The sequence below is a fragment of the Lepidochelys olivacea genome (genome assembly GCF_965140295.1).
Source record: "Lepidochelys olivacea isolate rLepOli2 genome assembly, chromosome: 1".
Lineage (NCBI taxonomy): Eukaryota > Metazoa > Chordata > Testudines > Cheloniidae > Lepidochelys > Lepidochelys olivacea.
Genome location: NC_140411.1, coordinates 40,027,927 through 40,041,661, shown reverse-complemented (window position 1 = coordinate 40,041,661; position 13,735 = coordinate 40,027,927). Strand labels below are relative to the sequence as shown.

General features: G+C 47.5%; 2 protein-coding genes across 3 annotated transcripts in view; one reads left to right on the top strand and one right to left on the bottom strand.

Annotated features, from left to right (window-relative positions):
* Positions 1–13,735, top strand: part of RDX (radixin) — a 132,260-nt gene that overhangs the window by 22,359 nt on the left and 96,166 nt on the right. The window contains exon 1 of one of the 2 annotated variants that reach the window (XM_084630920.1): positions 12,028–12,254. The exons of the other annotated variant lie outside the window; for it this stretch is intronic. The gene's annotated coding sequence lies outside the window, so the exon portion shown is untranslated. Of the gene's footprint in view, positions 1–12,027; positions 12,255–13,735 lie in introns of those variants that run through there. 2 annotated transcript variants of the gene reach the window in all.
* LOC311514797 (uncharacterized protein) lies at positions 874–2,187 on the bottom strand. The gene is made up of 2 exons (XM_084617484.1): positions 1,561–2,187; positions 874–1,423 (listed from the first exon to the last, which is right to left on the bottom strand). The coding sequence occupies exons 1-2, from the start codon at positions 1,855–1,857 to the stop codon at positions 1,130–1,132; spliced, it is 591 nt and encodes a 196-aa protein (XP_084473610.1). The 5' UTR covers positions 1,858–2,187; the 3' UTR covers positions 874–1,129.

The following is a 13,735-nucleotide window of genomic DNA, read 5'->3' as shown; positions in this document are numbered from 1 at the left end:
TGCAGATATCAATGAATGTCATGGGGCTTGTTTTTGTTTTTAAAAACATGTTTCTTTCATGCTTAAAGTTTGGTGGGGCGGGGGTGCTTTCTAGAAAAAGTGCCCCGTGGCCTTCAACCAACTCCTGGGCCATATTTAAACTGGCCTATAGCGTTCCACCAACTCCAGGGGTTATATTCAAACTGTCCAATAGCATCTGCGAACTCCTGAGGTTTTATTTCATTTCATATTAATCAGAACTCACCATCCTCACCCACCTACCTCCCTTACTATGGGTGCACCCCCATCAAAATTAACCCTATGGCAGCAAGGGTGAGTAATCACAGGCACCCTGGCTATTTAGTGAGGGGGGTGGTTAAACCCATTCAGTTGAACAGAATAAGTCAGCTCTATTGTACTCAACCACATGTCTGAACCATCCCTGTTTGTTTTATTGTAAACACATTTTTAGGATATTTTTCCCCCTCCCACAACATACATTTCAGTTTTTTTTTGTTTTGTTTTTTTTGCTGTAAATGGGTCTCTCTTACACAAAAGACACAAGAGCTAGGTTCTCACAAACAATTTTTTTTTATTTAAAAGATATACAGCTCCTTGAAAACAAACCAAGATGCTCCATTAAAAAAAGAAAGGAAAAAAAAAAAAAACTAAGCTCCCTTAAGGGCCAGAGACCTTTTAACAGAAATACAGATAGTCACAAAGCCCTTTTCAATAGATTTTTTTTTTTAAATTTACAGCTACCAAGTTTTATATCGCATGTTTGGCCCCTCACTATTTTCTAACTTAATCCTTTTAGATTTCTTACAAATAGCCTTTTTCTTAAGCAGGGTTCTGTAACTTTTTGTGCGGACCAGACGGTCAATGTAACGCTCTAAGCAGGCATCTTCCGGTTTGGTCTTTTTCTTTAAAACATGGTCAGGGTCTCCACTGAATTGCACAGCATTTATCAAGGTCACCCCTTGTGCTAAATGTTCTTGGGTTAGGCACAGACATTGCATAGCATAACCTATGGGAATAACAGTGTTTAATAAGCTTTCCAAACACAGCTCAGCACACAGGCCCCGGAGCTTGCAGTTTATATCCACTGAAGTCCAAGTCGCACAGTCATGGTGCCGCTGGCCTGGTGCATCTATGACACAGCCCTCGCAATCTTCAAAAAGCTTTTCCCTAAGAAGTGATTAAGAACAGAATAAACAGCAACGCGTATAATAGTCCGCATGACTTTTTTACGCTCACGACGTGGCACTGGCTCAGTCAGTTCCATGCCAAGCCTTCTCCTAAACTCCTCATAGCTGTCATCCTCGGAGTCCTCTTCAACATTTTGTATCAGCGTTGAGCAAAACCAAGGTGGGCCCAGTTCATCTTCGCTGCTTGGTGCAATGCTGTCCAGGGTCTCCGGGTCCTCTAGAAAGGCATCGTCGAACTGTCGAGAGATTTTTTTTTTTTAAGAAAAGAAAGAGCGTAAGCACCCCACTACTTGGTTTTTGATTTACCCAATCCCTGGTTCCTAGCCCCGTTACACCCCCAACCTCGACCGTCACCTCTTAAGCATTCATTTACCTGAGCGTTGTCTCTTCCATTCATCTTGTCCACTAGTGACTTCCCCGAGGTGTGATCGCCTTCCTCCTCCAGGGGGGTGGACAACAAGAAGCCATCACGCTCATCGCGGGGCGCCACAAGTGGCTGCGTTTCAGGGTCCGGGGTATCCATCAATGGCTGGGCCAAAGGGCTCCCCTCAATCGCCCCCTCCTCCACCTCGGAACTGTTGCTGATGTAGCGCTTTCTCTGCGGTTTGTTGAAGGCCCTCGGGGCTAAAACAAAGTCTGAAGTTCTCATGGGGGTGGTGAAGGAGTCCATGTTTCCACGATTTGTAAAACACGCGCTCTTGGTAAAAGACAGCCTCTTCTGCCCGATGCTGGGACTTATGGGGTGATGGTGCTGAGCTCTGATTGGCAGAGGGGCCACATGCCCCTCTTCTGGGCGGTTCACCCCATCCCAGAACCTGCCCTATTTTGGTCAAATCTGCTCTCGGGGCGGCCTGATTGGTAGAGGTTGGTGGGAGGAGTTGTTAGAGGGGTCACACAAATCATTTCCGGACGGGTCACCCCGCCCCAGAACTCATCCTGATTGGTCAAATCTCCTCTTGGGGCCGGTCCTATAGGGACAAAACCCCTCCTGATTGGTAGAGGGTTGGGGGTGGAGTCGTTAGAGGGGTCACAAGACCCACTTCCGGACGGGTCACCCCCGCCCCGGAACTCTCCCTCATTGGTCAAATCTCCTCTCTGGGTGGTCCTACAGGGGCGAAACCCATCTGATTGGTAGAGGGCAGTGGGAGGAGTTGTTAGAGGGGTCACATGACACACCTTGCTTCCGGGCATGTGGCAGCCTTGACCCCGGAAGTAATACCCCCATGGGATGGGACTTCCGGTGAAGGGGGGCAGGGGTCAAGGGTGGGGCTAAGGGGCGGGGTTGGGGGGGGTCACATAACACACCTTGCTTCCGGTCATGTGGCAGCCTTGACCCCGGAAGTAAAACCCCAGATGGGGGCGGGACTTCCGGGCAAGGGGGTGGGGGTCAAGGGGCAGGGTCAAGGGGTCAAAGGGTGGTGTTAGGGTTTGATTGATGGTAGGGCCCCCTTGAGCTGGGGCGGGGCTAAAGCGTCAAGGGGTGTGGTCAAGGGGTTAAGGGGCGGGGGTAGGGTTTGATTGACGGTAGGGTCCTTATACTACTTTTATCTATTAACAGTTAGTAAAACAGAATACACACACTAAGCACAGAAACTCCAAATAAGGCAGATGAATTTTGACTGGTGGTCAGTCAAGATTAGATCGTCTGGGGATTCAAGCTTCTGCAAGATATAGCTGGCAGGACGTTGAGGTCTGGCAGCTCTGATCTTGGGCTGTGTCCTGGAGTTAGGTTCCAAAGAACTTCCTTTTGGACCCCAGTTTATATAGTAAAACTTTAATCCTGCTGATGTATACCTTAACTGATCATTTTAAATTAAAGTACTAAAAACCAGTATTTTTCATCAACCCCACCACCTTAGTTGATTTAAATCTTGCAAAATTAGTTTTTGCCTGTTGCATAACAATTAAAGAAATAGAGACTATTCAGATAAATAATAGAGAAGTGGGGACAATAAAGACAAAACAATAGCGGTATAGATTTCACAATCACAATTGTTGGTAAGTGATTCCTTGCCAGACAGAATGCTATGAAACAAAGTTTTCTTTAAAGATCTGTTTCTTTATCTGGTGATGGTGGATACTATTAGAACAGGAGAACCTTCTTAACAGCCATCTGACAATCACCATCCCTGTATTTCTGTTGTCTTCTGGAATTTTTTTAAAAGTAATCTTTTTTTCCTTGTAGAAAATATAAACCAGGCCAAGGGCCTATTAATTTAAACATTTTATGATTCTTTTAACATTTGAATAAAACACTTTAGTTTTAAAGCATGGCATTGCTAATGGTATTCTAACACTGGTATTGCAATAGTTTTACACGACTGTGGGTCGATTCCTGCAAATATTAAGCACATTAATAGATCTCTGTATACAAATTTAGTCATGTGGATAAATATTCCCAGGATGAACAGCTAGGACGCCATCTTGCAAATATTCAAGCATATCTGAGACTTTATTCACAGAGTGGCAGGGTCAAGGCCTAAACTAGTAACACAGTAAACATTCCCATACTAGCCAAAGGCATAAATCTTGGATAACAGGATAAAATAAACTTGAAATTGTACACAACCATTTTTGAATATGACAAATCTAGGAAACTCTACAAAAAGTTTAACCCTTCACAAAAGCAGTCATCTCCAAAATGCTTTATCCAATTTCCCTCATTGAGCCTCAGATCATACAGTAAAATGTCAGATGAATATATTTAGTTTTAGCCATATTAGGTCCCAATTCTGCAATAATCTGCATGGACCAACTGTTATGCTTGAGCAGAACCTCCTTGAAATCACTGGGTCTCTGCATGGATACAGGGGGTCTATACTAGCAGCTCTGATTGGGCAAGAATCCTCCAAATCCATTTTATACAGTCTTTCCACAGTTAAAAACCAAGTGTGTTTCCTATTATCTTTATTGTTCAATTATAGTACAGTAGCTTCTGTTAGTAGTTGTAACGTTATCTTTATAACCTACCTCTTAAGAATTGTGTAATTAGACATATATCTCTGAAAGCTTTCTGTAAAAAAAAAATAACATGCAGTAACCACAGCCCTTCTAGTAGTTTCACTTCTACCTCTAGGATGAATGCAATCTGACTACACTTCTAATGCATTATTGACTGTAAACTGTTTTGATAGAGATACAAATGCAATTTTACAGCCCTGGAGGGTGGGGGAAGTCACTATCATGTTTACAAGGTAGATAAAACTACTTCATATACCTTGTTTATCTTTTATTGAGGGGTAATACAGCTATAAACATACATTATGTAATCAGACAGGATGTAAAGTATAATGTAAAATAAAAAAATTATAAACGAATGTATCTGTTTTTAGAGGAACCTACCACCACCACTCTCTATTAATGCTTGTAATGACCAACTGCAACTAATTCAATACTTGGGGCTGGCTCAATGGGCTACCTCGAAGCAGCATTTGATGCAGTGTCCTGTCTCTACAACAGCCAACCCGAATGAACACACTACACCTGTGTGCTGTTGTCTGTATTGGGTGACAGTCAAATTTTGGTCCAGTTCAAGCTTCTTGCCCCCAAAACCCTGAATACGCTAGGGTCTGGATAGGTAAGATTCCATCTCTTTATGCTCCCCATCATACCTGCTGTACTCAGCAAGGACACTTCAGTGGATGGGGGAATGGGGAGCAGATCTTGTATTGTGGTGACTAAAGATAAGGAAGATTCGTGAAAGGCCGATGATTTTGGACCATGGTTCTGCAGAAGCCCAGCATTACTCTAAATATTAGTGCAGTAATGACATCAGATACTGGAGAAACTGACCACCCTTATTCTTTCACTGTAATGAATTGGCTCCAAAAAAAAAAGGGGCGTTGGGGGGGGCGACAGGAAAGAGACTTCAGCCTTCTAGAGGTAATTTAATGTACTTTTTATAGTGTGAGGGGCTCACATTCTATGGCATTGAGTGCCAGAGAAATATCTATACAAAATATGTAATCTAAAATGCCTATTAAAAACTGTGTGGGCTCAACCCTTTTACCACCTGGACTCTACAACATTATTCTCTCACAGAAACTGGATGGAAGAGACCTACTGAATCATCTAATACTGTGGTTCTCAACCATGGTCCCTTGGGGGCTGCGAACAGGTTTCAGGGGCTCCACCAAGCAGGACCAGCATTGGACTTGCTGGGGTGCAGGGTAGAAAGCTGAAGTCCCACTGCATAGGGATGAAGTGTGGGGCCCTGAGCCCTGCCACTTAGGGCTGAAGCAGAAGCCTGAGCAACTTAGCTTCACGGTGCTCCCTGTGGCATGGGGCCTTGGGCAATTGCCCTGCTTTCTACCCACCCCTTAATGCCAGCCCTGGCTTTTGTATGCAGAAAACGAGGTATTGTGGCACAGGTGGGCCATGAAGTTTTCATAGCATGTTTGGGGGACCTCAGAAAGGAAAAGGTTGAGAACCACTGATCTAATACAGTGGTTCTCAATCAGAGGTCCATGTACACCTGGGGATACACAGAGGTCTTCTAGGAGGTACATCAATTCATCTAGATATTTGGCTAGTTTTACAACAGGCTATGTAAAAAGCTCTAGCGAAGTCAGTACAAACTAAAATTTCATGTACACAATGACTTGTTTATATTGCTCTATAAACTATACACTGAAATGTAAGTACAATATTTATATTCCAACTGATTTGTTTTACAATTATATGGTAAAAATGAGAGAGTAAGCAATTTTCCAGTGATAGAGTGCTGTGACATTCTTGTATTTTTATGTCTGATTTTGTAAGCAAGTAGTTTTAAAGTGAGTTGTAACTTGGGGGTACACAAGACAAATCAAACTCCTGAAAGGGGAAAAGTAGTCTGGAATGGTTGAGAGCCACTGATCTAATGCATATCCCTCTCAGCATACAGGAATATTCTTTACATAATAGCTGTTTTGTCCAGACTAACTTTAAATGACTTAAATGATGCGGCTTCCATAATTTCCCTCAGGGAGATTATTCCACATGATCTCACTGTCAGGAAGCAGCTTGGTGCTGCTCCTTTTTTGTTTGTTTGGGTTTTTTTGAAAGCTTATTTTTTTTCTTACTACTCTTTGAAGCAGCAGCTTTAATTAGAAATTCCTCTCTGTTCTTCCTCCAACCTTTCTCTCTTTATCAGACAGCCAGAGGTCAAGGTATATTAATAGCTGCTGCATGCCTCAGAGTTGTTAACTCAAGTGGATCCCTTCATAGTGAGATCTGCTGGTTGGTGTCCCTGGCTATACTGTCGGTCTAGGAGAGAGCACCTTTCCTATCAAACAACCAAAATAAAACAGCAAAACAGAGAAGCAGCTGGGTCTCCCTCAGTATTTTTATTCCCATTTTTCCTCCAGAATTCTCTTTTTGTTGCTACTCCCTCCACCCACCATGGAAGGAGGAATTTTATATGAAGAATAATATTCAACAATACACATCCCTACTTGAGGACAGTCTGAGTCTCTCCTCCATACCTCATGAGTGACAGAAAAGTAGTCAGAGCCCGAGCATTCCTTTTCTTCCCCCACACCACAAAAATCCCAGAATGTGTGAAGCAGCATCTTAGCCCCTTTTGCATGTGTGTGTTCACATGTGGCAAGGGAGGGGATAGGAGGACAGAGCCAGTGTGACCTTGGAACTGTAGTGTTCTTAACCTCCGTGCTTGCTTTCTGAACCTTCCCTTTCTCCAAGAGGGATGATGTCCTAGAGCAACCACCTCCTTTTACGGTGGGCAACACTAACCAGACCATGGGGTTAAAGTCCTTATTGGGCCTGTGGGTGCTGGCTGAGGCTAGTGCACTTTGGAGGTAAGGAGATGGCTGGAGTATAGTGTCAGAATCCTCACACTCGTCATTTAGTCATCAAAATATGTAACTTCCTCTGCCTTGGTCCAGTGAAGCAATTTTTAACAGGAGAAATCTGTGTCAAATGACTGCCTTCCCTCCCCGCACCCGAAGTAAGTTATTTATAATTAGGGCTCTGTGTCTATCATGCAATCTCCATGATTTCTGCAGCGGCCAGTGTAGCTGACCCCGGGGTCAGCTGCTCAGGTGGGCACAGGGACAGCCACACGAGCCACTGCTTGGGCAGACCCCTGCAGCTGGTGCTGCTGGCCCTAGGTACCCCTCCTTCCCCCCCAAGATTTTCTCTGTTATTTTTAGTATAAGTCATGGACAGGTCACGGGCAATGAATTTTTGTTTATTGCCTGTAACCTGTCCATGACTTTTACGAAAAATAACTGAGTAAATCATAGCCTTATTTATAATTCTTCTCTCATCTGTCTATGCTGTCTGTGTAATATGTTTTCTAACAGAAATTATTGGCCTGCCAATTGTCCCCTGGTTTAGGAGGTGTTTAACATTCTATTCTTCCCCTGTGCCCTTAAATCTCACTTTCCTTTCTAATCTTCCATTGTCTTGCACAATGCTTACTCAGGATAGTAACCTTGCCTTATTTATATAGTATTTTCATTGTAATTACTCTTTTCAGGTATGGTTACTAGCATGAGTTTCAGTTTAGTGACTAGGAAGAAATTATTTTCTGTTTCAAAACATATTTCATGTTGAACAGAGTCACATGATTTACAGAGGCACATATCATGGCCCTAATTCAGCAAATACTTATGCACGTGCATGACTTTGATGATACTACCCAGGTGAATAAAGTACCATTGGGCCTATGCCTTTTTTAAGGCAGTGACTTCAAATAGATGATGGTGTGAAGTGAAGCTAGAGCTTCCTATGAGAAACTAATCAGGCATGATTGTTAACAATGCATAAAATATGGTGGAAAGAGAAAAATACTAAAACAAGGATATGAAATGTATTCTGTTGAGACCACAATTTTACATTTTTTCTAGACGCCAAAAGAATTTGCATTCATGTGTTTGCATGTGATCAACAGAATAGCTGTGCCCTACGAAGACTCTCAGGCCTAACTTCATACTGAAATCAATGGGTATATATATACCTGCTACTGTATTTTCCACTCCATGCATCTGATGAAGTGGGTTTTAACCCACGAAAGCTTATGCCCAAATAAATTTGTTAGTCTCTAAGGTGCCACAAGGACTCCTCATTGTTTTTACTCACGAAGTGTGAACCACAAAGGTACTTGAACACCTAGATGCCAGATTTAGTATCTGCTAATGTCAGTTTTGATCCTCAAAACTCCTGATGAACCCTGTAAGCCCCTAAACTCACTAATGGCCTAATTTTTCAGAGAAAAAGTTCCCTCTAAGCCTGCATTTCTGCCTCTGAGCATGCACACTACTGCCTATCTCCTGCCTAAGCCCCAGAGCCAGGACCAGCTCCAGGCACCAGCATTCCAAGCAGGTGCTTGGGGTGGCACTGTGAAAGGGGCGGCAGTCTGTGTGCCGTCAGAGCGGTGTCTCGTCTTTACGCGGCAGCAGCAATTCGGCGGCAGCTTCTTTCCTCAGGCTGCTGCAGTGGCAATTCGGTGGCAGCTTTAGTCTGCAGGCTGCGCCACGGCGGCAATTCGGCGGCAGCTTCTGTCTTCAGACGTCCTGCTTGGGGCGGCAAAAACGGTAGAGCCGGCCCTGTCCAGAGCGATCCACAAACCAGGGGAAGACAAGCATTCCGCTGCCTAACTTGTGTGCAGAGCCCAATCTGATAGGTGTGCTCAGAGTGCACCTACAGGATCGACTGCCATTCAAAATCTCCAGCTGGAGGAGAGGAAGTAGTGCTCACCTTATAATGTTTAGTCTCATCTCCTGGCATGTGGGAGACTCATGTTCAAATCCCCTCTCTGCCAGAGGGGGAAGAAAAGATTTGAATAAGGGTCTTCCACCTCTCACGAGGATGTTCTAACCACAGAGTTATGGGCTAGTTTAATGTGGAACTTCTTCTGTTACCTGCACACTCTAGGGCACTCCACCTTTACCCTTCCATGAGTTCAAGGCATAACCCAGTTAATTTACTCACTCCCACCCTTTCCCAGTTCCTAGGGCTCTGGGTGAAGGCACCTACCTATACCCAGTTCTTAGGGCTCAGGGCCAGCCATTCTCAGTTCCTAGGGCTCAGACTGTAACCTGGTTAAATTAAGTACCCACATGTACCCATTTCCTAGGGCTCAGAGTGTAATCTTTTGCGGCTTTGCACCACAGGTCCTTTTATCAGTGAAAAAGCCTTACACAGTAATATCCTTAACCGTTATCTATTAACAGTTACCAAAACAGAATACACACACTAAGCATACAATGCTCACCACTCCCAATAAAGCAGACGAATTTTTACTTGTGGCCAGTCAGGATCAGGTCATCTGGGGCTCCAGCTTCTGCATGACATAGTTGGCAGAGCATTGAGGTCTGGCAGCTCTGATATTGGGTTGTGTCCTGGAGTTAGGTTCCAAAGCTTCCTTTTGGACCCCAGTTTATATAGTTAAACTTGACTCCTGCTTAGCTATACCTTAATCAATCATTTTCACAATCATAACTGTTGATAAGAGAGGGGGAATTGAATGTGAGTCTCTCATATGCCAGGAGACTGCTCTAACCACTGGACTAAAGTTATAAAATGGGCATCACCTCCGGCTGTTTTGTGTGGAGTAAGGCAGGTACCTAACCCATTCCCACAAGAAATGTTATACCTATTGAAGTCTGGGAGGCAGGCAGGTGTCTGAATGACCCTCCCCCAGCCTAAGGGGAGGAACTACTGAACCTGGGATTCAAATAATTACAGGGGATAATGAAAAAATAACAGGGTCAGGAATGAGGGTCACAGGAACAAAATCAGGGATCTGGAAGGGGACACTGAGCAGAGAACCTTGGAGAGCACCCACTACTCCTTAAAGGTGTCTAGGGAACTAGTGGACAAGAAATGCTGTAGGCACCTAAGATGTCTGTCTCCGGGTGGTAAGTGCCTGTTCATGGATCACTAAGCCAAAGTATGTGTCTCCCAAGAGCCTGGACTTTTGCCCCTATCTCAGAGAGGGGATGCTCAGACCAAACCCCTGTTTGGTATCTCCCATGGGTGAGCATACTTAGCATAGGTGGTTCCCTAATAGTGAGCTAGATTTTGTGGATCGCTTTCTTAGTCACCTATCTCTCCCGTTCATTGTATAGGAGCCTAGGGTTTTGTGGGTTGCAGTGTTGTTCCTGTGATTTTCTAGGTACCTAAAAGTTAGGCCCTATAACACTCAGCTTTGCAACACCTAAGACTCTTTGTGGATTCCACCCACCGTGCTTAAAGACCTGAGTCTTTTAAGAGCAGGGTCTAAGAGTGTTAGCAATGCCCCTCCTGTACAACCCATAGGGATCTTTGGCTTCATACCACCCTCCACAGGTGCTGTATTTCTCATTTCCCCAGGGTTGCTTGACCCCCACTCCACCCCTTCCTGCCCCCACTCTGCTTCTTCCCACTCCATTCTGCCCCCACCCTCAAGTGTGCCCTGCCCTTGCTCCACCCCCTCCCCCAGCACCTCCTGCCCACCGCTGAACAGCTGATCCATGATAGGTGGGAGGCGCTGGGAGGGAGAGGAAGGAACTGATTGGCAGGGCCTGCTGGCAAGCAGGAGGTGCTGGGGGGAGGAGGGGAGGAGGAGGAGCTGATTGGCAGGGCCCGCCAGTGGGTGCTGAACACCCACTATTTTTTTCCCTGGGTGTTCCAGTCCCAGAGCACCCATGGAGTTGGCACCTATGCCACCCTCTTCTTGAAGTCCCAGCCTTAGAGGCAACAGCTTATGTGACTGAATCAGCTTCCCCAAGTAACTCCAGCTGAAACTCTGCAGAGCCCCATTCCTTTCAAACTGTGTGTGTGGGGAGGGGTGTCTGTTTGCACAGTGCAGGACAGGCATGGGCTCCTAAGGAGTAATACAAAGCTGTAGCTCACGAAAGCTTATGCTCAAATAAATTGGTTAGTCTCTAAGGTGCCACAAGTACTCCTTTTCTTTTTGCGAATACAGACTAACACGGCTGCTACTCTGAAACCAACAAAAAATAAAGGGACACTTGTAATAAGCTTTAGTGTGACAGAGTGCTGCCAAATGGAGCACTCAAAAAAGATTTCACTAATGAAGCAGGTTTGTCAAGGTGCACCTATTAGAGAGGAAAGGTGGGCAAGATAAGATCTTTTACCGGACTAATCTGTTGGTGAAAGACACAAGCTTTCAAACTACACCAAGTTCTTCTTCAGGGCCCAATGGGTTGTAAGCTTTTGTCTCTCGAACCAACAGAAGTTGGTCCAATCAGATAAATTACCTCCCCCACATTGTCTCTCTAATATCCAGGGCCAAACACAGCTCTCAGGAACCACCCATGCAGCCAGTGTATGTATGACAGTTGCAGGAGTGCAGGAAAAATTTGTACAGTGGGGGTGCTCAGGGCCATTCAACCAAACCATAAACCCTGTATATGACGGAAACCACTTCAAACCAGGGGGTGTGGCACTGGCAAGTGCCCCAGCACCTCTGGACACGTGTATTAGACGTGAAAAATTAGCCTTACATCACCTATGTGAGCAGCGTCCACACGTGCCAAGAGCCATCTGGATAGACAGGAGGAGAGGAATGAGGGGTCACACTGGGTCTGGTCCCAGCAAGGGCATAACATGCCACCTCCTGCCCTCCCCCCAACACTACTTCTCAGGAGCGAGACCCCCTCCGCCGCTGTGTATTTGCACGCCGGTCCCTCCGTGCTCCTCATCTCTCCCCTTACGCAGCCCCCAGTCCCTCTTGCCGACAACCCTCCCGCGGACCCTCTTTCACACCGAGGCTCCTCACAGTCGCGCGCTCTTAGCCCCCCGCGGCGGGGAGCTCAGGGCAGCGGCTTCGCCGTGGCTAGTGCGCATGCTCCCACCTGTCGCGCATGCTCCCTAACAACAAGGAGGAAAATCTAAACGGCGGCAGCCGCCGCCATATTGCGTAGCTGTCAGCGGCGCTCTGCGCGTCTCCTGCTTTGACCCACCAGTGAACAGCCCAGGGCGGCCCCCAGCGACTGTTGCCCGGCCGCGGAGGGGCTTGCGCGGGGGCCCGGCCACAGCGGACCACCGAGCGCGCATCGGAGGCCCGGTGGGAGCGAGTCCCCCGGCAGAGCCCCGCGCCGGGGAGCGGAGCCGCAGGTGAGGGGGACGTGGGGAAGAACTGGGGAGGGGGTTGGTGTCTGCGCCGTGCCGGACCCGCCGCTTACCAGGCCGCATTCGGCCCGCCCCATCTCCGCTGCTTCCAGCCAGCCTGGGGCCGGGGTCGCGGGAGCGAGTCGCTGTCAGAGCCCGTTATCAGATGACCGGGGGCTGCCTGCCTGCCTGGTCCTTCCTCCCCCCTTCCCCGGGGTTGTCTGGCTCGTGTTCCCCTCGGGCCTATGTGTCTGTGCCCCCTCCCCCCCCGGCTGCTCTGTGTCTCCCCCCCCGTGGCCCCTCAGGGCCGCGTGTGTCCCCCCGCGGCCCCGCCCCCAGGGCTGTGTCCTCCCCCGCGCAATTCCTCTAGAGCCCTGTGTCCCTCCAGCGCTGTGTCTCTCTCCCCCCGGGCTGTGTCCCTCCCCGCCACCGCCACGCTGCTCGCCCCCCTCTCCCGCCGCTGCTGTCGCTTCACCCTGTGCTCCTCTCGGCCCCCTTCTACACTGGGCGGTCCGCCCCCAGCCTCCTCTCTGCCCGCTCCCTTCGGAGACTGCGGGAAGGGGCCGGCCGGTTATGGGGAGAAGGGGCTTGCGGGTCTGCGACGGGGCTCAAGCCGCTGCGAGGCGGGATGGGAGTTGATGCTTTTCTTCTACTAACTCCGTCTCGTCCGCTGCCGTCTAATCTTGGTTCTCGGTTCCCGGAGCCGACGCATAAACCCGACTTGCTCAAAGCCCTACTTTGCGGGGAGGGGGTTGAGCGAAAGTGCAACTCGGTAAGGCCCCTCGGCTACTTGTTGCAACGAGGACGATACTTTGTAACACATTCCTCAGGTCAGAAACAAAACACCCACCCACCCCTCTGCCCTCTGCAGCCCAGGAGCAGGAGGCGGCCGCGGTACCAGCCCGACGAGGATTGCTGAGAGGTTTGCGGGGCGTCAGGTTCAGCTACATTCCCGCGCCGCCTCCAGGGCTTTTTGAGAGTTGGGGGGAGCTTTGAATTTGTAAATCGCTCCAGCTTGAAAGTAGAGCTCACTCCTCAGTTTGAAAATAAAAGTTGAAAGTGACTTAGTCCGTAAAGACAGGTTTCAGAGTAACAGCCGTGTTAGTCTGTATTCGCAAAAAGAAAAGGAGTACTTGTGGCACCTTAGAGACTAACCAATTTATTTGAGCATGAGCTTTCCTGAGCTACAGCTCACTTCATCGGATGCATACCCTGGAAACTGCAGCAGACTTTATATACACACAGAGAACATGAAACAATACCTGCTCCCACCCCACTGTCCTGCTGGTAATAGCTTATCTAAAGTGATCATCAAGTTGGGCCATTTCCAGCACAAATCCAGGTTTTCTCACCCTCCACCCCCCCACACACAAATTCACTCTCCTGCTGGTAATAGCCCATCCAAAGTGACAACTCTCTATACAATGTGCATGATAATCAAGTTGGGCCATTTCCTGCACAAATCCAGGTTCCCTCACCCCCCTCCA